This window comes from Budorcas taxicolor, chromosome 7 (genome assembly GCF_023091745.1).
Source record: "Budorcas taxicolor isolate Tak-1 chromosome 7, Takin1.1, whole genome shotgun sequence".
NCBI lineage: Eukaryota > Metazoa > Chordata > Mammalia > Artiodactyla > Bovidae > Budorcas > Budorcas taxicolor.
This window is the reverse complement of record NC_068916.1, coordinates 29,070,937-29,096,693: the sequence shown is the minus strand read 5'-3', so window position 1 is coordinate 29,096,693 and position 25,757 is coordinate 29,070,937. Positions and strand designations below refer to the sequence as shown.

The following is a 25,757-nucleotide window of genomic DNA, read 5'->3' as shown; positions in this document are numbered from 1 at the left end:
TTTTAACAAAGCATTGAAGACAACTTAAGAAAGTTTCAACTGTTTAAGAAACAGATCAGTTAATTACTAATGTACATTATAGCTATAAAAATGAGGTTCATGGTATAGAAGCTGCATCTGAAACATGGTGATGTAATAAGTACATTCACTACAACAATATGAAACCCTTAGGAGCTAAGTTTTTGGTCTAAAAAGCCTACACTTGTTTCCTCCCACCCATTACAATGTATCTATCTAGAAAACTGATTCAAAATATGATGCTATTTACCTTCTTTGTGCAGGAAACATTCCTGATGCAGATGCCTGTGCAGCCACCTGCTGAGAGGCAACGAGGGCAGCAGAGGTCAAGCCTAATGGGGGAAAAATGCAGGGTTTCTGTGACTTTCAGAAAGGTTAACAGTAGATGCAGGTCCAGTGGTGAAAGGCTGCAGACCAGTTTGTAAACACACACACAGACACACACACACACACACACAGACACACACACACACGCGCGCGAAATGTTTCATGTAGCAAGGACAGACTACAAACTGCTCGGTCTAACCAGAATCCATCACTTCATTGAATACTCTGTGGTTTTCTTAATAGCTATTCAAAGAGAATACAGCATTCCATCTCTCTGGCTCTGCATGGTGCTAAATGGTTTGCATGCATTTCTGAATAGGAAGCCCAGGAGAAATAATAGGTACCAGGTAACAACAGGAATCAAAAGTCACAGTGAATTATAGGAGCGACACGCTATTTGCTTAGAATACAATACTTTCATAATAACTTTTATCACTTTAACGTTTTCCCCAGTGACTGAACACAATGCATCCCATAAGGTACATGGAATCACTGAATTGAACTTAGAAACAGTGCATCCCATAAGGTATATAGAATCACTGAATTGAACTTAGAAACAGTCTTAACTTTCACCCTGCAAGAGCAGGGGAGCAGTAAGAGAATATAATAGATCAAAATGGCATGAAGTTGCCTAACAGGAAATTCTTTTAAATTCTATAGAAAACAATCATGGAAAAAAGGTAGAGGAAATAAAGTAAACCCTGAGGAAATGACTCCTTCTGTGTTCTCTACGGTTTCTTTACCATCACTATTTGACACCAAGTAACATGGAATGAGTAAATTAAAATGACCCTTTCACATTTGAACAGCACTTCCTACTTTTGGAAATACCTTCAAACGTATTATCTCGTATTCAGACAGCAGAGTAAGAAGGAACCTGGCAAGCAGATACTTGTCCACAGTTCAATCTGTATCCTTCCAAAATTCCTACGTGGAAGCCTTAACCCCCAAAGTGACTGTATTTGGACCTATACAGGAAGTAATTAAGGTTAAATGAGGTCCTAGGGGTAAGGCCCTGATCTTGTAGGATGTGTCCTTAAAGAAGAGATAGTAACTCTCTTCCCCCTACCTCCTGGTCTGCCAAGAAGTCACAGGAACACATAAGCAAGATGGTGACCATCTACAAGCCCAGAGGAGAGCTCTCTCACCAGAAATCAACTATGCTGGCACCCTGGTATCAGACTATCAGCCTCCAGAACTATGAGAAAATACATTTCTGTTGTTTAAAGCCATAAAGCCTAAGGTATTTTGTTACTGCAGTCAAAGCTAAGACAGCATGGTCCTAGCAAGTCCTCTACTGGTAAAGATATTGCCACTCTCTGCCCAGGCCATGAGCTGACAAAGCTAGGACCACAGACTGTCTGTGGTTCCTCATATCAGTTTCTCCTCTTTACTACAAGTTTCAGTAGCAAAGGGCTGAAGTCTCAGGATTAGGTTATAAAAAGCGTTGACCCTGACCACATGACTCCCATTACTTCCTTGGGAAAAGGAGCAACTTGGAGGCTTGAAGAGATCAAGGGGAAGTCATTTCACCAAAGCCTCCCACCATCCCTCCCTGTCTTCCACAGTTTCCCTGAAGCAGCTCTCTGATCTTCTGATTGTTATATTCAGTGCCCCAGACACTGCCTACCACCAATAACATCAATAAGCGACAATTATTAAGTGGTAGCCACTTCACGTCTCATCAGAACACACAAATGTGGGAATAGCCTTAGCTGTGTCCCAAGGATATACCAGGAAAGAAGTGTTAAAATCCCACCCCAGAGCTAATTAACTCCAAGCTCAACCTTTGTTATTTGAAGACAAGAAAGGCAGTTTTGGCAACTGTTTTTCAAAGCAGGATGAACAAAGGCATAAGGAGCATGGAGCTGCTGACCTTGGAAAGGGTCATACTGCCCAGGGATGAGTGGGTACCCCATGCCCACGTGGGTGTGGTGGTGAGTATGCAGGTGCCGCTGGCCAAAGGGGGAGTGGCGGTCCCTCTCCCTCTCGGCTTCCCGCTCCCGCTCAGCTGAGGTCTTTTCCACAGGCTGCAAAAGAAAAGACAGACATTCTCCCCTTAATCCTTTGAGCAACAATTTGGAGGGGTGTAGTAAACCTCCCTGGTCCCTTCAGCAGTGGGTGCTCCTAATATTAAAAAAGTAAATACACAGACTCTTAGAAATTCTTTACTAATGGTAAATCATTTCAAAAGACGTGCATTTCAATTGGAATTAAGCCAACACTATAGTCCTGCTCTGCGCCAAAGCAACATCAATGTTTTCCTCTAATGACTGAAATAAGAGGATCTCTCTATTCCCATTCATAATTGCAGGGTTAGAATTGACCCAATTTCGTCCTAAAAACAAGTTTCACACAGGGATTAAGGAGAAGAAAGTGTTGCAGAGACCTCTTTAAGGTCAAGTTTTCTGATGACTCTTCTATTTTAACTACATTTTGTGAGGAGAATTTATCTCACAATTTTAAACCTATCTTTACATTGGGCTCCATTGAGAACACACATCCTAATATTATATATTACATCAATATCAAGCACATGAAACCATTGCCCTGTGCTTCTGGAAGAATTCCAAAATCTTTCCATCTTTGAACACTCAGAGAAGCTCCAGTCCTCTAAAATCATAATTTGACTGAGGATCCTGTGTTTCTGAGACATTTTTTACCCATTTGAACTTAATCAGCCTTTCACTAAAGCTCTTTCTTACTTGAAAAAAAAAACGTTATACTAGAAGGAGTGCTCACAGGTAAAGATGCATAAATCTTTTCTTTTTTTTTTTTTAGCTTCTTTAGAGTTTCAGGTAGACACACTCAGATACACATCACGAAGCCTATATTTAATCTTTCCAACCTTCTTTTTTCTAGACCAGAACTACCACATCCTTCCTATTTTCTCTCTTCCCAATAGTCTCTGGGACTTTCTTTGCAGGGAGTGGGGAAGCAGAGCCATCTTTCACAAAGATATATGTCTGAATCACCTCAGCAGAGTTACAGGGACATGTGGAGGAGTCAGTGTTGAAGCAGAATGGATGCAGTGACTTATAGCCAAGTGACTCTAGCCAAGTGACTCAGCAGCACACGAGTGCATCAGAAGTATTTTGCACCGAAGGTTGGTTCCTATGAATTTCAATGTCTGGCTGACTAGCATCCTCCTGGGTAAACAAGTAACAGATTTTCCAACAGAAGAGGCTGCTACTACCATCCATGCTTTAACATTATTTCCCCTCGTGTGTGAAAGCATCTTATTTTGAACATACCATTCTTTCCTTATTAGAAAACAACACAAAACAAAACAGCATTCTTAAATCACAGCTGGGTTCCAAAGCCATTTATATTTCAAGACCGTTCTCTCACTTGTCCCCTTTCCCCCTAAAGCACAGTGCTTTTAAGTGACAACAAAAGGGAGCTTACGGCAGGAGACTTGCTGCGGTATTGGTTGGCATGCTGCTGGAGCAAATCCAGTGCTTTCGATTCAGGGGCTGCTTTCGTGTTGATGCTAGGGCTGGTATTGACTTTCTCTGCCTCTTCTCTCCCTGACATCTTCCCATAAACAGGATAATGAAATCCTGGAGAGAGATAGGCCCCTGCAGACACACACCAAATGCCACATCAAGTTACGAACGACATCTTTAAACAAAAACAACAAACCATTTGGGTTACATGAATTTGGGATAAGAGTCGGAGATCTTAAAAATAGGGAATATTCCGTTAAGCATGGGCTATATCGTCTTTAAACTATATCGAGATTCTCCGATTCTCTTCTCCCAGTTAACCCATCCTGATGATCAGAGGTTCTAAAAGAGAACGAGCTTACAGCCATTTCATCTGTTTACGTGTGCAATTAAGACAAAAGAACAATAACTGTAATGATTATGACAGGAAGTGTTCAGAATGTATGCCTAGGCAATAAACTATCTGTCAGTCTCATAGCTTGCAGCAGACCATCAGATCCTATGGAAACTACAGCTAGTTTGACATTTCATCTAAAAAAAAATCTGCCATTAATTCCGTTTCACCTTAGGGACGTCTTTAAATAGCATTAAAAACAAGCCAAACAATGTCACTCTTGAAGCCTCTAATTTATCCAGAGTTTTAAAACAGCTAGTACTTGAACACAGCCTCTTCCCTCCAATACCGTGAGAACCCACGACACGTACCAGGGTAACTGTGCATTAGGACGGGAGAGACGGCCCGGTATGCAGGGTGGCTGGGGTCGTACATCTGCGGGTAAGGATAAGCATGCAAGTACTGTATGTAGGACTGATGCTGACTCATGGGCGAGGAGACAGCCACTCTGGTTCCCCGAGAGTCCTTCCAGTTCACAGGAGTCTTCCGATCATCGCTTTTCAGTTTGCCCTCATCCAAGGACTGAGAATCAGGACGTTTGGCCTCTTTGGGCTCCTCTTTGATGCTTGTTAACGATACAGGAAGGCTGGACACACCACTCTCTTTGTTGGGGGTTTTTCTGGGACTATCCTCTTTTAATTTCTTTTCTCTATCAAGTTCTTCTGACTTTTGTGGATCCAGGTATTTGGGTTGGTATACATAATGATGCCATGTCCTTGTATCTGGATCCTGGTTTTGGAAAAAAGACTTATTAAAATTAAATTAACATTTTTAAGAAAAACTCATTCATCGCCATGACAGCACTATTACTATTACTTCTAATACTAAGGTAATATTTATTTATATGCTTACCCTGTGAGCTATACTGCCTCCTGTTTCGAAAGAATGATGTCTAAGGCTGGCATGATTAATAATCTCTTTTACAGAAGACAAAAGCAAAGCTCTTAAAGCTCAAGTAATATCAGGGTCAGAATGCTGCTCAGTTTATGGAGCTGGGCTTCAAAACTGAGCCTGGCTGGAATTCAGAGCTGGGGTGTTAATGTCAATTCTTAACATTAAATAACACCCTCAGACATACTCAATCTAACTCTTGTTTTTCCCTTACTATCTTACATAGGTAAAAAGAATATCAAAAACTCAAGCTGATAATAATAAGTTTTACCTACTGTTTAAGTTTTAATATAGCTTAAGTAATTATATCAATTAACATCATTTAGAGGGCAAAACTCTTGGTTTCCTAATACACTTCCTTCATGTACTGCAGCCGAGGCTGAATATAAACCAGATCGTTTCATTAAACAAAACAAAATTAAAAATTAACACCACACATTATGGCTTTACTACTAGGAAACAAAGGCATCCATAACACACACCCCCACCCCCCTGCAATTGTACAGTTCTAATGCAGCCCTGTGATGTCACAGCCTGATTCGACTCCAGAAGTGGAGAAACTGAGGGTCTTTAAAATGGTCTTTGTGGCTCCCCTGCAACCCATCCCATTCATGCTACAAACCCACTAGGTGCTTAGCGTTAAGGCCCAATTTGGGGGCAGAAATAAGCATGAAGAAAGGATTCTGTTGCTCTGATTCACCGGGGACCTCTATATGCCCCCTCTAACTGAGGGCTGGGGTGCTGGGAAATACCAGAATTAATACTTCTGGGACTACAGTTGAGACAGGACGTCTGAATCGTGACAGAAAATGCTAGCACACGTGTGGTTTCACGGTGACCGATTTTCAGGTGTCGGCACATTTAACCTCAGGCTGGCCGACCGCGGGGCTCTAGGATGACTGCCCGAGGCCCATCCCTTTACCTCCTCACTCTCCTCACAAGCGAGAGGCACTGAGCCCTGCTTTGAGGCCCTTCACATAGCACATAAAACAGAAGTCTACACGCCTCAAGACACTCCAAGTTTCATTAAAAAGGTAAGTAGGAAATGTGAATTTAAGGACCCTGTCTTAATATCCCCAGAAGATGCCAAAATAAATTTGGAAATGTAAAAGAACAAATTATTTGAGTTCTCAGACTCAGAATCTTGGAGTTAGAAGGGACCTCAGCCACCACAGGATAGAATTCCCTCACTTTGGACTCAGTAAGACAATAAGGGACATCAGAATCAGTTAAGGCAAGGAACATGAATCTGCAAAGCACATGGCCAAGATTCTTTTTACTACACCACGTGACTAGGAAATAGTGATCAATGTACATTTCAGAGATACACAAGAAATCCTGAGAGAGTCACTTAAAACACTTTTCAAGAGAAGAGAAATCCAGCCTAAGGAACCCTTGGTTGATTTCCTGTGAAGAATTCTAACCAGATCAAGACCAGCCATGTACAAATCTCAGGCTGCTCTCTCCCTGTGGGGGCCACGCTCCCCAATCTTACTTGTTTAAATCTCGAGGTTGGGTCTACACCTGTCTGCTTCATAGAGTCCATGACAGATTTCATTTCTACAGCCTCCTTAATAAGCTGGTGGTTTTCCATCTGCTTAGCTTTGAAGCTGTCGGCCTGAAGCTGCTGCTGGTGACTGGAGAGAAGCTGCGATTTACCTGTCTCCTCAGTTTTATTAGGCACTGACGGCCCTAGTTTAGAATGGTTTTTGTTAGGCTCCGGAGTAGAGGGAGCTTTTGAGACTGTGGCCGATGGCATGTTTTTCTGTTTACTGTCCTCCTTGCCCAGCTCTTTCAAAGGGAGCTCATTTTTCCTTTCACAGTCTCCTCTCCCAGTTTGGGCCATTTTCTGCTCTGCCAGCCTCTGGTCCTCATAGTACTTCTCATACTGCTGTCTATAGGCAGGGCTGGTGGCCATCAGAGACTTCTGGTCCATATAGAGCCCGTAGGCATACTGGCCGTAATACAGTGACTGAGCCAGGGCCGGGTGTCTCTGGGTGATCACCGACTGGTGCTGAGGCTGTAAGGATGCAGGATTATGGTCCACTTTCTTAGCCTCGAGCTGCTCTGCCTTGTCTTTCTTATCCGCTTCTTCCTCAGACTCCTTCTTGATCTTCATCCCCTGTGTGCTCCCGCCATTCCCAGCTACAGGGGCGCCCACTTGCCCAGGGTGCATGTAACTGGGAGAATAATAAGGATCGTAGCCATGGTAATAGGGAGAGTGGGACTCTTTCATTTGAGATGATTGTGCTGTCGTTGAAGAATGTCCTTTCGCAGCGCCGTCCTTACTAGGGAGTATATCTGATGGGGAACTGGTCTTCGACCTCACGCCCTCTGACCTGCTGTCAGAACCACCGTCATCAGCAGCATCGGAGATGTCTGAGTAGGCGGGGCTGCTCGTCTTGGCCGCAGAACTCTCGGCTCCGTTCTGGGTCAGCACGTGCAGCGGGGCCATGGGCGCCTGTCCGTTCACCAAAGTGCTGCACTCCATCCTTGAGGCACTCCCGATGGAAGGGCTGGGAGCGTTGTCTGTAAAAGTGTAAACCTTATCAGCCTCGGCTTTGATACTAGCCATTCGACTCTCTTGAGACTCGGACAGTCCATTTGCCAGCCCTTCATTCTTGCTGAGATGGTCCTTTAAAAAATGTCCGGATAAATCTTTCCCAGTCCCCTTGGCATCCTCGAGTTTGCCCAGCTTTGCATCCATTTTCGGGCTCCCCGTCTCTTTCCCTTCTTTGTCCTTCAGCTTTCGCTTCTCCTTTTTCTTTTTGTCCTTGAGGGACACGAGGGCTGGGTTCACGGTGATGGGCTCCCCCATAATTGTGGGCTTTGGCTGAATGGGTTTTAACGGAGGACTCTTTGGTGTGGCCTGAACAACTGTGGTCAGTCCGGGTATGGTCCCCGTAGTGGTGCTTGGAAAGGCTGCAGTGGGAATAGCGATTAGCTGCGGGGGTGTGGGAGCCGGGGCAGGGGCAATGGGCCGGGCAGTTTTAAGTTTAGAGAGGTTTTTGTCCATTTTGCAATTGTTGGCTTTTTTGCCCTTTTCTTTCTCTCCCAAAGTTTTCTTGTCAATTAATCCTTCTGCTTCCAGTTTGGGCATTTCCACAGTCAAACTGCCGTCCACTGCTGAGCAGCTGTCTAAGGTGGCTGTCATGTTGGAGATGACTGGAAGATTATTGAGGTCATTGTTAAGACCCTTCTTTTTGCCAGAATTCTTCCCAGCCTTCGCTCCAATAATAGAACCTGGGCCGTTGCTCAGGAGCTCTCTCTTTCCCTTGGGGGTGCCGGGGGGGTTCCCTGAGCCAGGGGACACTGGCGCCTTCACCTGCTCATAAGCTGATACACTTGTGCTTGGCTCGCTGCATTCCAGCGCCACATTGCTCAAGGCCTCCTCGCAGTCTGAGATCTTGTCCTCACTATCTGGTTCGAACTCCAGCTTGTTCTCTGGGTCTAAGTGGGCATGAGCCTGGTGGTACCTGAGGCCGTTGATGTGCTTGTACTTTTTGTTGCAGTTTGGGTGGGGACAATCAATCAACACAGGAGAAGAACAGCCCTGGTCCAAAAAAGTCGTCTCTGGTTTCCCTTGAGGGGTGGTGGGAGTGCTTCTGGAATTTGTGCGGACACGCTTCCCGGGCTTACTGTCCTCGGAGCTGGAGTTCAGGTCCAGCTCCATCGGAGGCTTGTTTTTCCTTTTGTTGGTGGAGGAGGGGCTGGCTTTGATGTCCTCAGCAGCACAATTCGGGGGTGTCCTCCGCCCGCTGGCGTTGAGGCTGCCCCGCCTCCCCTTCCCATTGGCCCCTCCTCTGTTCTTGTTCTGCAGCCCTCTGGACTCTATGAAGCTGGCCTCCGAGCCCGGGGCAGCTGCGGTAGACCTTGCTCTTTTCCCTCGGCCTCGGCCCCCTCTCATCTCCAGGTCGCTGGTTGGTGACTCGCAGAACCTAGGGAAGCAAGTAACAGCGGTCAAAACGAGCATTTCCAAAGGAGCCAGGTGAAATCACAAGGCACGCAATGTAGTAAAGAGCAGTCAACACCCCAGCAGCTTGAGGGCTGGGCCCAGATGAGGAAAAGACACCCAATTCTTCCACTGACAATTTCAATACCTATGACAGATCAGGCTACCAATGGCTTATGGTCTTCCTCAGAAAACCAGCTCAGGTAGCTAAGTTTTCAATGCAGTTCAAATTCCCATGTTGACAAAAAAGAAAACAAAGGAGATAAAGGAGGGGCAGAAAATAGCGATCACCCAACGAACAAGCAATGTGGCATCTGCACTTTATTGTGTTCAATCCTGAATTGCTCATTGCTCTTTTGCTTTGTTTCAATTACAAACTGACTTTCAAGTATTATTAATCTCTCTCTGTAGTTTCCTTGCAAAGAGAAGGAGAGGGGAAGAAGAGGAAGGAGGAGAGAAAGACAGAGGCTGAAATCAAAGGCCCCGTGCCTACCTGGGAGGGGCCCAGTCGTGCTTGGTGCAGTCCAGTAAGGTCCCTACGTAAGTCTTGTTCCTCCACGTGACATTGACCACTAGGACACCTGCAGGAGTGGGGAATGAAGAAGGACCAAGGTTACCACAAATTACCCTATTTCTAGTTCATTTATTATTACTATTCTTTTTACCAGCAAAGCTCTATTCTCATTTGCTTTCAAAAGCTGTGGTTTGCATTCTTCCTCTTTCTGGTTTCAGTGACCTCAAGCAAAAACCCACAGGAAATCATGTGTGTGTGTGTGTGTGTGTGCGTGTGTAAGTGTGTGTGTGTTCATGAGCATACTTGTGTGGTACAAAAGGGTAAGGCTGTGTGTGAGAGGGTAATCAAGATACTGCTGACAGAAGGAAATGGTTTTTGCCATGTCCTGCTGTAAAACAGCAACACTCACCTCTTAATTTTTCTATTATTACACATAATTGCTTTCGTTTGGCAAGCAGCCAACAAAAACTAAGCGCCAGTTACCAGTGCTTAAAACAGAAAGTGACTGAAAGGAATCGGTTTTGTTTCCAATTCAATAATATAAAATAATGGTGATTTTTATTTAGGGAAAAAAATGATGTGCATGCAAGAGGGAGCTTGGAGTTCAGATAGGAGACAATCAGCTATGATTTATTCTTCCTAATCCTCTCCTCTCTGGCTTTGTGAGACAAGAATTAGCCTTAGTATGGTATCTATTTCACTGTTTGGTCTTGTTTCATATTAAGGGCTCCTAAAACAGCCCTCTTAAGAAAATATATGTACACAATAGGTTTGCTCTTGGGGTTATCTTTAGAATCAGCTTTAGTAAGCATTTGCCACAGAGGATAAGAAAAAAAAAAAAAAAACCAACCCTCAAAACGAACACACTTGTTTCCTGCAAGCCATTCTGCTTTTCCCAACTGCTTTGCAGACAGACAATTTAATTTAGCACTGCATCTGTGAATTACTAAACTTAAGTGCACTTAGTATACCAAATGTCAGAGGGAAACAAAATATAACATCCTCTTTATTTCTCCAGAGGACATGTGCCTTAAAAAAAAAAAAGCTCATTTCTTTAAAAGCACACATTAAAAGGAGGTAGATTTTGCTTTTGAGACATATATAAACTATTAGGGTAAAGAAATAAAGTAAGTGTGTCTTAGTTTCTATAAACCACCAGTCTCCCTTCTTCCTTGGAAACACCAAGAGATAATACTCAAAGTCTATTTTTAGCTGGTTTACACACTTGCTCACTGCTATTTGAATTCAGCAGAGAACTTGTATTGAACTCCTTTGTGGTAAGGGACACCTCACAAGGTAAGACTCATTTCCTTGGGAATGTCTTTAATAGCAGGTAAAATATTTGGACAGTTGGGACTCAAGTAGTGGGGAAGAAAGGATTTCTTTCAACAGTCCCAAAAAGAGATTTAAAAATTGTTTCCCATATGGTCTGTGTTACTATTACTTAGGTGACAGCTGAATTTACTCACTATATCAATGGGGGGGGGGGGGGGGGAGGGGAGATTACATGAAGGAAAGTAAGCGTTTCCTCAAATCATAGTTGATTCCATTCTAATTCCTTCACAGGAAAAAAAAAAAACCACTCAAGTCATTGAGTATAAAAATGCTTATTGAGATGAGAGTCAATGGTAATTAGGCATTTGGTAAAAATGTGCACAAGACAGAAGAATTGGAGGAAAGGATTCTTTTATGAGCACAACCCTTCAGGAAAAGGGAGGGGTGGAGACCAGGCGAAGGGGAAGACTGAGCTGGTTTTCTCATCATTTGCTCTCTGGGGCACTGTGTGTGGTGTCAAAGACCTTTGCAGCTGCTTAAAATTCTTCAGCATGTCAGCTATATTTACAGCGCAGGAATATATCTGTATTGCCAGAAGGTTACTGCATTTTAGCTTTAGATGCAATAGGCTGAATCACTGCGTTCCTGAGTCCCTGATGTAGCACAAATGTATAATTAAAATTGCTTGAAAGGAAACATGAAAGAAACAACAAACCCTCCATTCTTAGAGTAATAAAATTAAAAACAGGAAAAGTCTGCGCAGACACTTAACATTTGTCTGCAGTGAAAGGCTTTTGTTATTGCTTTTCCCCTAAGGGTTTCGCGTTTCCAGCAAATGCTGGCCATGGATTGGCCGGCGCCTGCTGGGAACGCCAGCGTCTGATTGGCTGAGCCGAGGGCGGCCGCCCGGAGCAAAGGCTGGGGATAAAGGAGTATCGCCGGGGGAAGAGGCGGCGGCCCGGCTGCCGCAGCGGTGGACCGTCCACGAGGCGGGGGCACGCTCCCCAAGCCCGGGTTCTCTTGGGGACAGAGGGCTGCCCAGCTGCGTAAATCAATGCGGGCTGATCCGTGTGATGAAAGGCTACTGTCCACGTGACCGCGCTGAGTTTCCCACCACGACCCACGCAAAGTTGCTCCACGAAGCACACCAGCCTGCAAACCACCCTCAGCATCGAATTCCTGGTCTTGGAACAGGACAAAGGGAAACCTGGGAGCCGGAGAGGACGGACCCCAATATGCAGGAGTTAATCACTGAGTATGTGGAGTTATCGGGTGAAGCTATCACAGGCGAAACAACTCCACACTGCAAAACTATTCCCATCTCCTGATACTGTTTCTAGACGCCACACTTATCTAAGTACAAGTAAAAATCACCATTATTAGCACTTGGTGGGAATAAAATTCTTTTTAAAAAATGTCCATTTTCAACCTAAAAGGGCCTCAATAAGTTAGGCTAGTTTTCCTAGAATCCCCTCCATATTTTAAAAGATGCTCAAAATAAATGCTCTAATCCTGGGAAGATGTGAAAAGTTTCTCTAATTAAATACGTGTGTTTGGTCTATTTTCCCCTTATATGCACAATCCACTTCACAATGTCATGGAATATTTATGTCAGCCTAGAATTCACATGCAGAATACAGGCATGCACATGTTTATGCGGCCCAATCTGCTCTGTATGGGAATGAGGGCTTAAGGAACGCTTCTCATATAAACTACAAAGCGTACTGTTTCTTTGTCAGGAAGTCTATGTTCAGACAACATCCTATCATGAGGGGCCAAGTACAAAGGTAGTGTTGAACTCTAAAAAAACATATAAAGGACTTATCTTTTTGAAGTCACCACATCTTGAACACTTTCTAACCCGTGGTGATAGAAAACAGACTATAGTTTTGTGAAAATGAGTCCTTTTAAAAGTTCAAATTTTATAAATCTGGGTATGGTTATTTTTCTCACATAAACTAAAAATAAATGTACATTTATTCCTAAAGAATTAATTTTACTTTTATTCTTTCAAACATCTTGCCAATTTGTCAGGTGCTGGGGACACTGTACAAGTCCTTTTCATCTTTATCTTCTCAAGTATCCTACCAGATTGATCATCTTCCCTTCCTACCCACATGGGGCTTCCTGGGTGGCTCAGACATAAACAATCTGCCTGCAATGCAGGAGACCTGGGTTCAATCCCTGGGTTGGGAAGATCCCCTGGAGAAGGGAATGGCTACAACTCCAGTATTCTTGCCTGGAGAATCCCACAGACAGAGGAACCTGGTGGGCTACAGTCTATGGAGTCCCAAAGAGTTGGACCCAACTGAGCAGCTAACGTTTTTACTTTTCACTTTTCCCACCCACAGACTGGGCATGGTTTTTCTCAAAATGCTAATAATGCCTGCCCTGTAATACTTTATATTTGAAAAATATCTTAAGATTACTACCCATGAAGAAAAAATAAAGCTGCAAAGAGCACCTGGTGGTTTGAGTGTGCTTCCCACATAGCGTTTTCTTCCTTGTGTCAAGGGTATGTCTTAGATCCTAATGCACCATCTAAGCTGCCGCCCCCACAAAGCATTACCACTACAAGACACCTTTAATAAGAAGGTGATCTGCGTTCTATAACATGAGCCCCTTCCCTGCCTCTACAAGCCAAAAGAGCCCTGAGATCCCATAAGGATTCCACATTCACGGCGTTCTATTATCTCCTCTTGTCAATACTTAGCAGTTAAGTGATCCCAGAGAGATGGTCAGGCCCATGAAACATTTATTGTACATCTACAGGGTATATACAACACTAGGAATCTATTTAGTGCTATGGAATCAGCCATAGGTTGCCATCCAGACTTTATACTTTTAAAAGTCTGCAAACAGAACATAAGCATACCTGCTATTCCAGAAGTGCAAGTACAGTTAGCATATTACCCATACTAGAAAGTAGGGCCCTTAACCCATCTTATTCAACTAGACCCAGCATGAGACTTTCACAGTAACTGCCCCGCCTAAAGTTCCTGTTCAGAGGGAAGTCTTAGGCAACCAGGCTCCTAGACCAGTAATCCTAACCCTGGCCTCATCTGACTGCTCTAGGTAACTGAAGCAGAGATAAGTAAACAAGGACTTGCTCTGGGAACCTGAGCTAGTGATATGGAAAGTGAAGTTGATAATAAGAGTAGAAACCTACAGGTCACAAGGTACTGAAGGGTGAAAGGCCAATGGGTGGTACAAGGCCCTCATATTTGTGTGTCCCTTTTCCCTTGTGCTACAACTCTAAAGGAGCAGGGAGTAGGGGTTGGAGAAGCTCTCACTGGTAGATACCAGGTAGATACTGGTAGATACTAGGGCTGTTCCATTATTTTTTAGTCATCTAGTTAGAAAGACGCTCCTGGTTCTGAACTAAAATCTGTCTTTGAAGACCTAGGTCCTGGCTGTGCCTTCTGATACCCTACAGATAGTGCCCTTGACAGCCTGTCACCCACGCAAGGACAGTGACCATGTCAACACTCCCTTCACCTCCTGTTGTCCTCTTTTTTTCCCCTCCAGCATAAATGAGTTTCTTCAATCATTCTTAATACCACGTTTTTAACTGCCCTGAGGGGGGAAAAACACTTTAACGATGGACTCATCCAAATTCCCAAAGCAAGTTAAGGCTTCTAATAAATTAGAACCAGAGACTGGGCTTCCCAGGTAGGGCTAGTGGTAAAGAACCCATCTGCCAATGCAAGAGAAAAAAGACACAGGTTCGATCCTTACGTTGAGAAGATCCCCTGGAGGAGGGCGTGGCAATCCACTCTAACTGAATCCCATGGACAGAGGAGCCTGGCTACAGTTCACAGGGTCGCAAAGAGTCAGACACTACTAAACAGACAACACGCAGAGACCAAGTCTAACATTTGCTCGTCCGTGAATTCTCTCCAGACACAAAGACCTTGTACACCATTAAAAAATGGCTACTTCCTCCTGGGTCCCCACTACATTCCATCCAAATGCGCTCCCCAGCGGAGGCCCCCAGAACCTATGGTTTCCCTCTGTGTCCTCAGCTAGCAGCTTTTTCAGCCTCCCTATGGGTTAGATAGAGCCCTGTCCCTCAGTTCTGCAAAAGGGAAATGAACTGATAGGTGCCACTGCCAGGATTAGCCCAGAAAAATCTCCCACGCACATTCCTCTGATTTCTTCACCTTCCTGGCTGGCTGGGACAGAGACCATGGTGACTCTGAAGGTCACAAGAGGATGGTAGAGTCTGCTTTAGCTAGGAGCCTATGACAAGGAGAACCCCTATCCAACAGGAACACTGAATTCAGTCCACACTAGATGAGCAGCAAATAAACTCTTACCGTTTGAGTACTGCTGAGACTGTTTTAACTTAAACTACATGGTCCCTTTAACAACTTACTCCACTCATATATACAAGAGGCCTGTCTCTTTCAACCAGACTCCATTCCTTGAAAACAGGAGCAGTGTCCCGCACCTACTGTACCCGTGGGCACAGTGCCCAGCACGTGGAGGGAGTCCATTCAACTCCCAGAGGCTATCAGAGATGACTGAAGAAAATCTAGATTTGAATGCCACCCAGTGTCTTCTTTTCACAATTACCATACTTTTTCAATAAGCGTCTCCCACTAGTTTAAAGATGATGGGCCCGCTCTGTGGAGAGATTTTGCTCTGAAGATGTTATAAATATGGTTTATGAATTACTGTTTCTGCTATTTGTGAAGATGTCTCCTCAAGAACTGGGCAAATGCCTGATTTCCCAGTGGATCAGCCAAACTCTGTTTATATTACAATTTAAAGACTTCTTGCACAGTCTTCAAAGTGCCTCATCCCTGGGACAGAAGTCTTTGCTAAGCAGTGCAAATGCCAAATTTGGTCTCTGCCATCGTTTCTTGGCCCTCTTATTCAGACTGCCACATGTGGACAACCAGGGTGTGCACTTGTGCAGGAAACAAAGGGTCACTGCAATAACACCAAAATGGAACCCATTTATGGCACCATCTTTTTAAGTTTATACATTTCTTTGCTTCTGTGTGTGTATGTATATGTGTGTGTGTGTGTGCATATATATGTTTTTATCTCCCCTAGGAGGAAACATGACAATAAATATGTCACAATATGCACTTTCCTAAGTACAGAATAAAGTTCATATATTCAGGATATTACATTACTCTTTTTAGACAACGTGACTACTGTACAAGGTAACATTTATCACCTCTCCTCTGTACTGAATCCCCTCCCTCTCGTATTTTGTTGTGCTGGCTTTACTGTGTCCAACACGGGTACTATTTAAAAAGCCAAGTCTTGTCTAGTACACTTGTTCATTTTTCCCCCTTCAGAGCTTCCAGCTTTATAGATAGGTCTTCTTCAAAGGTCAAAGTGGAGTTTATCATTCTTGGAAAGAAAGAAAGATAGCAATAAGTCATGTCCGACACTTGTGATCCCATGTAGCCTGCCAGGCTCCTCTGTCCATGGGATTCTCCAGGCAAGAATACTGGAGTGGGTTGCCACTTCCTTCTTCAAGGGAACTTCCCAACCCCAGGAATTGAACCCAGGTCTCCTGCACTGCAGGCAGATGCTTTACCAACTGAGCTACGCAGGAAAGCAAACTTTGGGGGGGATTTTAAATTCACAATCGGATTGCCAATGAGGTACCTGACAAATAGCAGAGGGACTTTTTCCTATTACCTCTGCTAAAGATAGACAGGGCATCAGGACCAGGAGTGTCACGTGGCCAGAAAATTCATTTTTTTTCTTTTTAAAAGAGCTCTACCGCTGGGCTGAATGTTTGAAGAGTCACTTTAACCACATCCTGTAATCAAACCATCTGGAACACAGTGCTGCGATTAGTCACCCTGAACACTGGGCTTTATCTGAACAAATAGTGGAGGCAATGGAGTTGGGAGATAGGGCAGCACTAACAAGGGGAAGCGTAATGAAACACTTTATACCCTAGTGTGCTGCCGCCCATCATAAACCCCAGAGACGCACTGCTCTGGTGTTAACGTCCAGCTTTAGGAAAGCACAGTGAGCTTAAAGATTAAAGGACCAAAGGGCTAAAAATCGCTGGTTTGGATAAATGGTCTCTGTCGAGAGCTGGAAAATGTTGGCACCACTCTATCTATGTTAATTATAACCTCTCCGATGACAGTTCAGCATTCCTAGCAGGGTTTGGTGTTATTTTCAGGACATTAAGAACAAGGTTCATTTATGGGAGGTGACTTATGATTCTTTATTTGCCACAGGTTAATCTGAACACTGAGACAGTTCTTTTTGGTTCATCTAAAGCCCGTCCATAAATAACAAGAAAAAAAATCTAAGACCTTAATCCAAATAAACATGCTAAACCAATACCAAGAAGCAATTGCAAAATGCTGTTTCTAATCTACATTTTTAAAGACGGTATCTTTCTTACTTGACTAGCTTATCTCTTTAAAAAGTGCATTTGATCATCAGGATACAATCTATGGAAATCTTAAAAAAAAAAACAAAAACACACCTGAAAGGGTCTCCCCCCTCCAGCCCCCGCCACCCAAAATACATAGAATAAGCTCTAAAAAAGAAGGGGCGGGGGGGGGACCACTGGCTAAAGAAACCTTGTTTCCCCATGGGTCGTATGGTTTAATACACAAAAGAACACAGAGCCACTTCCATCACTGTCGCCTCCCCTGCAGCCTTTGTTCGGAGGCCTGATGAGCTGTATTGATTTGGGAAAATCATTGAGCTTCTTGGAAAACTAGACTCTCGCTTATTCACTGCCATCTATTTCTTTCCCGTGAAGACAGGTGGTCGATATCCAGTTGACTGGTCAGCGCAAAGAAGCTCTCACTGCTTTTCTTTTCTCGCTTCCCTAGAAACATTATCCTTCTCTACTTCTAGAAAACACAATGGCCTGTGAATAAGTCTTGTGGGGACAAAGAGGGAGCAGGAATAAGGCTTTTGTCAGGCACCCCTGGGGAACACAGAAATACCACCCCACATATTTGCATGGAAGCTTGCACTGCCTACCGATGACGACAGTATTTTCACTACCAAGAATTACGCAAGTTTCAGCACTCACAAAAATTTTGAGAGTCCAAAATGTAATTAAAAAAAAAATCAAAACACTTGAGATCAGTAGATCATTAGGGCCCAAATAATATTTATTCAAGAGGTGCTTTACTTCTTTTAATAATTAGTGCTTATGTTTTAGCAAGTTTCATAGTTTATAGGTGTCATTTTAAATATAATCAGTAATAACTACAAAAAAAATTGCTTTTAAGTTAGGTAGACACACACATCCTAAAGCAACACTGTGCTTAATGGCTTGAAGCTAGTTTTAAATATGTATACACACACACACACACACACACACACACACTTAGATCAAATACAGCAGCCATTAACACCACAATATATAGCCTGTGCTCCTTAGGCAGTTTCGCTACTAGTTTCTGTGCCAAGTCCCAGCTTGGGGACAGCCAGCAGGACAGGTTATGATGCCACTGTTGGGACTGTGGGGGTGGGGAGAGGACAGGCCCCTTAGCTAGCTTCAACAAGGACAGCAAGTCACAAACACTTACGCAGGCTGCACCAAAAATCACCCTTCATGTCCCAAGAAGACGCTTTTCAGACTGTGATCCATTAAGGCTCAGCCAAAGCACAACAGGTAAGAGGTAAAAGATGAAGGAGCGGGAGAGGCAGAAGGGAGAAGAAGAAACGGAACAGAAAACAGTCTCTGAGACAGCCAATTAGGGCAATTTAAATGCATTAACTGAACAGGTACACGTGCGGAGTATATTTACACACATACACACACATGCACACATTTGTACAAAGAGGTTTCATTTCTGGTCTTTGATGGAATGTTTCAGTAAGGTATCCCATGAGGCTTGGTAACGTGGAGGTAAGCAATAGCACCACTCTGAGTTTCTGGGGCAAAGCTCTTGAACTTCTGCTCCTTGGCAGGCAGGCACTGGTTTATGTGAAACCAAGATGCACTTAAACGAATGACTTCAAGTGCCAGCAGGTTTCTCGCACCCTCTCCTTTTCCGAGGCACAATTTCCGCATTAGAATAGGACAATGATGTCTCACCTCTCCCCAGGCCTCCCCACCTCCCTCTCTTTCTCCCTGGGAAGATGAGGGTTCAATGCCAACAGTAACAGAATAGCCTCCCCTCCCCCAATCCAGTCTCACAAGCCTCAGATATTAGCTCGCCGGGAAATAATTTCTTTTCTTCCTTTAAATAAAAGCATTTCAAAGTTTGAGGAAGGTATTTGATAAGTATTTACTGAAGGAGGCCTACAATGAGCCATGATAAAGATATGGTTGTTATTTTATTACCTCTTAACACGTCATTCCTTTAAGAGGGTTATTTTTGGAGACAGCTGTGCAGGCGGGGCCCTGGGCAGACAGCACACGGCCAGCATCCCCCCAGGAGGAGAAGGAAATAGCCTCTACACACTCCCACTTGCAGCCTCTCGGGCCACTGAAGATAAGCAACTGAAAGAATGCAGGCCTTTCAAATCATCAGGCCCAGTCGTTTCCTGTACTTAATATTAATTACAGGATCTTTTCAGCTAACAACTTCTACAGCCAGGATCTCCACAATGCTGTTTCTGCAACTTGAAAAGCAGGGAAACAGACCAGCAAAACCAGACCAAAGACAGACTATCCTGAAGGCAGAACATTCCCCTCAACACCACTGCCCCTAAAAGAGGGGTCTCTGGGGCTAAAGGGGAAGAAAAGCGCAGGAAGCCAGGAATTCAACAGTCACCAGCCTGATCCCCTGGCTCCTGATGCAGGCTGCGGTCTGTCTCTTACCCAATGCTCCCCTGAGGCAGGAGCAGGAATAAAGAGCAAGAGGAGAGGCGAAGTAATCATTGAGATGAATGAAACAGGAAGATGCCAAGGAAATAAATCTAAGACTGAAAACCCTCACATATTTGGGGAAGGAGGTAGGCTGGCGCAGAAAGGGTTATGGAGGCATCAGTTCTCAGAAACCTTTCATCATCTGTTTACCTCCCAAACCTCTTGCAGATCAATCTCAGTGGGTGATGAGCAGATTTAAATGCTAGTGGATTGCTTGGCAGAATCTGTATAACACAACTGCAGATTTGGGGACTGTGTTTTAAAATACTTTCTTACCATCCCCAGTCCTTGAGATACAAGGAGACGGTGGGAACCAATTGACAATTACACTCACATCAAAAAGCTGCTACTGACGCATGCAGCTCCCTGGGACTGAAGAGCCAGGCTTCATATAAATTATGATGCTTTATTTAAAGCCAGAGCGCTTATTTGCTTTTGTGCCAGCTCTGGGCCCTTTTCATCTGCAGCTCTACTGGGCCCAGGAGAGCACACATTCCTACAGCTCTGCTGGCCACCAGCTGTGTCCCCGTGAATCATAAAACCTCTGAACAAGTCATTCTTTACAAAGGCCAACAGCATTTACTGGAAATGATCACTCTGCTATTATTCCACTTGCTGAAATTTAAAATAGCAATTTACAACAGCAGCTGAAAAACAGGGCTCAACTGTGTGTGTGTGTGTGTGTGTGTGTGTGTGCAGGAAGGCTTTGTGTGTGTAAGTAAACGGGAAGGCTGTGTGTGTAAGCAAATAGGAAGGCTCTGATTAATGTGTATGGCACACAAAGGGTGTATTTTGTATATTACTTAAAATTCATCATCTTTGCACAAAAGGGATGCAGACGTCAGAGAAGGCAAAATCCGCACCCTCACAATGAAAGGCAATGGGTGGGTGGGTGGGTGAGGATTTCGTCACCAGTGATCCTCCCTGTTCTCACCTGGACCTGGCCATGCCAGGCAGGCAGTGCTGGAGGTAATTCACACCCTCTGCTAAGTAAAGCCACATAATTATGGCTCCGGTTCAGAATGTAATTAAAAAAAAAAAAAAAAAGGAAAGAAACTGAAGGAATCAAGTCTAATCAAGCTCAGATTGCAGTCAGTTTTACTGTAAGGATTGGACAAAGGAAAAAGAAAGGATAAGGGTCACTGGAGGTCAAATAGAATAGCCTGAACTTCTGAAGAGATGGCTCTGCAGACAGACTCACCGGGCTCAAAGCTGCTTCGCCTTGAACTATACCTCTCAGAGCCTCCATTTCTCCATCTACAGAGTAGGAATAATGTGAGTATCAAAGAACGTGTAAGTTATGGAAAGCAATTAACATGCGCACTGACACAAAACAGTCACACAGCAAATGAACTCTGGCTTCCTCACCTCTGGACTCTCCTGTAATTCAGTGGAGGGAGATGTGAACATACTAAGAATCTCCTCAGAAATAAAGCCAGCATCAAGCAAGGCCTCCTGTGTCTCTTCCAGAGAAAGCATTGTCAGACACGGGCACCTGCACTAACTATCCTGTATCCCTGGTGACCAGGCTTATTGTACATGAGTTGTATCTGTCTCTTAGAATCTTAGGGGCTGCAAATTCCAATATTATAGACTTGTATTATTTTTGATCAACAACAAGGTCCTACTGTATGGCACAGAGAACTATATCCAATATCCTATGATAAATCATAATGGAACATTATTTAAAAAAAAAAAGAATGTATATATACATAAACCAATCACTTTGCTGTGTAGCAGAAATTAACACAGCATTGTAAATCAACTACACTTCATTTTTTTTTTAAAAAGGAGTTTTGTTATTTCTAGACCTACCACCTATTTCAATCAATAAAAAGTCATCCTTCCTACCCTATCCATTATTTAAAGCAAACATTTCCTCATTTCACCACCCAACAATAACACCACTATGAAATGCAATCTAAATCACTGAAGCCTCATCTCTGGACTGGGGGTAAGGAAACCTCACATCAAGTTTTCAAGAACAGTGAACTGAACCCCTGACATCTGTCTAAATTATCAAAAATAAAAATCTAAGGTCCCCACCACCTGACAACAGAAACCAGGCCCAGCAGCAAAGCTCTTGGGGATGCAGAGAGAGGTTAAATGCAAACTCATCTTTCCGACCCCAGCTGAAAAGACCAGTTTTCATGATAATGGTCAGAGGCTGTCTTCCCACCCCCCCCCCCCCCACCCCACATTCCAAAGTTCTTATCTCTCAGGGAAGAAAACAGCCCCACAGAGTTACAAGTATTTCAATAACGTGCTTAGAGACCAGCTCTTTTCTGTAAACAAGCCTAATGAAGCGTGACTAATAGTGCTCTCTGAGAGCTGAGCTCCGAAAAGCGCCTTTGTTAGCACTTACTGGAGCAAGTCATCCTTTTGCTGGAGCAGAACAAAACTTAGCTGGTTATTGATTGACCAGCCTCGCTGGTGTCACTGCTTGGCTGTATGCTTCTATGTACCGTGTGTATAAATACATGTGTTTATGTGGGCGCAGATGCTCTATACACACACTCATGGATACACAGTCACATACAGCCATCTCAGCTAACTTTGGGTGACATATCTTCTGCAAACCTGATGAAAGATTCAAGGAATCAAACTGTAACCTAATTCCTGTATCCCTTCTAGCCCTTGATATTCCCTAACATTTTCTCTCCGTGCAGTCAGTACCACAGACCTCAGTTTTACAGTCTGTAAACCAACACTCCCATGGACACTGCTGGTTTCCAAAGTCCTATGATTATATCCTAGAGATAGTTTTCTTTTGCTTAATAAATTCCAAATTGCCAGTGTTTCCTTCCCCAATTCACTTATAGATTCTGAAATTTAGCCTCACATGATAAATGCTAAAGAAAGATCCCATGAAGATTTGAATTCTCTTCTTTAGTTAAGTTTGCCGTTAAGTGTTATTCATACACACAGCAGTGGTGTCAACAGGAAGATTTGACGTTGACCTGGACTTCTTTTTAGGACCAATAAGAATTTGTGTCAAAACGTGCTTTCCTTGTGACTCGGAGCACAAATTTCCGTATAAATTATTGACTGCACTTTGGCCTCATCTGAAACATTAGCCCCGCAGGCTGATAAGTTCTGACCCCAGGTGGCACATCAAGCCTCTCAGAAGAGGCAGAAACGTTCCTGCTTTGCACTGGGGACTAAGGCGTGAGAGCCAATCCATCAAATGCTCTGACAGCCTTTACGGCCTCCGAGCATCAAGCCCAAGTCAACCTCCAGGACTCCCATTGTTCCATTATCCTCCTCTTCTCTGGTCTGATGAAGTTAGGGTTAAGTCCAAGGCTTCAGCAACAGAGAAAGGCTATTGTTAGTAACTCAGTCTTTATTGACTCTGACCTGCAGGGCAGCCAGTTTGAAGCCTTTTCCAGAAAGTAATGCACTGTTAATTGCTGCTCATCATCAGGGTGTGTTTTATACACCTCCTTCCACGGAAAGAAGACCTGACTCAACATTTCAACATCTTTCCAGGTTTCCTTGTAATTCTCCTGAGTGAAAACACACTCTCTCTCTGTGTCTCTCCCTCCCTCCCCGTCTCCACCAAAATCTGATTTGTATCCACCTCATATTCTGAATCTCTAATAAACGACGCAAACATAGAATGTTTGGTGGGACAATGCTAACACTTGGGAGTTGGCACATGGAACGTTAATCCCCCACTCCCACCCCCCCGCCGCCCAGCAAGTATCTGTGGGGATTGGTACACAGGGCAGGAAAATGCTTGATGGAGAAATGAGGTGGAAACATATTATTTCCTTCTGATGTCTTTTGCTTAAAATAAAGATCTTCTCCAGCTAAAACGGGAAGTTAGATTTGTTAGCAGCTAGCAACTGACTGGATGGGGGTGAAGGTACAGAATTCTACTCAGGTTCTGTGTGAGGAATGGCACACTCTAAAGCAGCTGCAGAATTACTGGTCCAAAGGCTTTTTCAGTTTTCTCTGAAAGAAAAACCAGGCAGATCAAACTAGGCCTCCCAGAAGAGAGGGGCCTGGTGAACGGTAAGCATCGGGGTACCCTGGCCTGTCCCTCAAGTGCAGTGGGCGCCCAGACCAGGCCAGCCACACAGCAAAGTCCCCCCAGACCCGCTGAAACTGTTGACCAACAGCCTGAGCCTGACTGGTGCCAGGGAGAAAACTACATGTTGACACTGCAGAAATCAAACTTCTTGGATACAGGAAAAAAAAAAAAAAAAAGGCAGAAAATCCAAACGGCTTAGTGTTTTACTGAGGTTTTGATCTAGAGGTTTTGGGTCATGAAGTCCGACAACATTTAGCCACGAGACCGATTATGTTACTTTATTTCATACATCCCAGTGTATGAATTAGTAACAGAAATTAGTGCGTGTTTTTCCAAATAAGTGAAGAGAGCCATTTTTCATTGTGTGTTTGATAGTGTACTGACTCCAAGGTATGTGAATGTAATACTAGATTTGATAAGGTTTCCCAAGGGGTGCTAGTTAAGAGAACTAAGTTTTTTGGTGCTGCGGATTACATTTTCTGATGCCATTCAATTCAAGTTCAATATTAAAGAAAAAGAGAATTTTCTAATTCAACCAAGAATGCATGGTCAAAGCATTCGAGTATCAAATGATACTTGAAAGTACCATGGGCTACAAGGGCCAAACATTTTATTTTGTAATGTACTCAAGACAAAACTGCATGTGCACCCTGTTCTTATATAAAAGGTCTTTCTATGTCTCAATGCCCAGAAATTAAGAGAAAAGATTCTGAGAGAAATCAACTAAAATATTCAAGTAGCTGCTATATATAAAAACAGACTGTGTCTTAAGAGTCAATAATATTAAAGCTGCAAAGAGACCAAATTGATCACTAAAATGAATTTGAGAATTTGTTCACTCAATCTTGGTATAGTTGCATTTGGGGTCTCCTCTGAAGCTGCAAAGATGGCAATCCAGAACTATTAAAAGCAGCATTATTTTACACAACGGGCAGTTAGCATTTGTGTTACTGTCCCCAGGGGGTAAAGACAGAACATAAAGATAAGAACATTGATTGAGTGCTTTACTACGCATAGGTCACAAGAAGAAAAGTTTTTTACATAGATTATCTCCTTTATTTCTCAGCGCCTACATGCCAGGTTCTCTTATTATCACTATTTTACCGATGAACAAATTAATGAAGTTTAACTGACTGACTTGCCCCCAGTCAGAGATATGAAGACAGGCAAGCTGACTTTTGATATCATGCTTCTAAAGGCATTGTGTAAGTTTAAATAAACGTAAGTTTATGAACAACACAATTTCATGAAGGAACTACGCATGCATGGACGGGAATCCACCAGGGCACAGCACTGATCAGTAGTGGGCTTGCAGGCCAGCACATGCATCTTTTCCCAGCTCCACAGGAGACACCAGTCTTGGAAGCTTGAAAGTGACCGTGGTGAGAATATATACCACAGAAAACAGCAAAGAATACACATGGGTGTTCTCTTCCTGCCAGCCCCCAACTCCCACCCCAGTAGTTAACTATTTATCAGCACCTCCCCCTGTTTGTCGCTCAGTCGTGTCCAACTCTTTGAGACCCCACGGACTGTAGCCCACCAGGTTCCTCTGTCCATGGGATCCTCCAGGCAAGAATACTAGAGTGGGTTGTCATTTCCTTCTCCAGGGGATCTTCCCAACCCAGGGACAGAACCCAGGTCTCCAGAATTGAAAGCATATTCTTTATCGTCTGAACTATAGGGAAGTCCCATTTATCAGCACACCAAAGCTTAAATGCTTAATTTGTTAAATTACTCATCTCTCTTATAAAGTACCTTGTCAGAGAAAACACTGGTCTGGGAAAAGCACAGAATCTGGAAACACTTCTATATTCAACCTATGTTTTAACTGCTTAGATGGTATTATCTATCCATAGTAGAAAACCATGGGATGATTCAGAACTCACTATAGATTATACTTCTAACTTCTTAGGATTTTGCTGCTGCTGCTAAGTCTTCAGTCGTGTCCGACTCTGTGCGACCCCATAGACGGCAGCCCACCAGGCTTCCCCGTCCCTGGGATTCTCCAGGCAAGAACACTGGAGTGGGTTGCCATTTCCTTCTCCAATGCATGAAAGTGAAAAGTGAAAGT

General features: G+C 43.7%; 1 protein-coding gene across 2 annotated transcripts in view; it reads right to left on the bottom strand.

The window, feature by feature from the left end:
- Positions 1–264: 264 nt before the first annotated feature.
- Positions 265–25,757, bottom strand: part of ZNF608 (zinc finger protein 608) — a 106,489-nt gene continuing 80,996 nt past the window's right edge. For both annotated transcript variants that reach the window (XM_052643921.1, XM_052643919.1), the window contains exons 3-8: positions 9,525–9,612; positions 6,575–9,017; positions 4,500–4,917; positions 3,754–3,926; positions 2,222–2,375; positions 265–350 (exon numbers count right to left, since the gene is read on the bottom strand). In XM_052643921.1, the coding sequence (XP_052499881.1) occupies positions 265–350; positions 2,222–2,375; positions 3,754–3,926; positions 4,500–4,917; positions 6,575–9,017; positions 9,525–9,612 (3,362 nt within the window). The remainder of the gene's footprint in view (positions 351–2,221; positions 2,376–3,753; positions 3,927–4,499; positions 4,918–6,574; positions 9,018–9,524; positions 9,613–25,757) is intronic.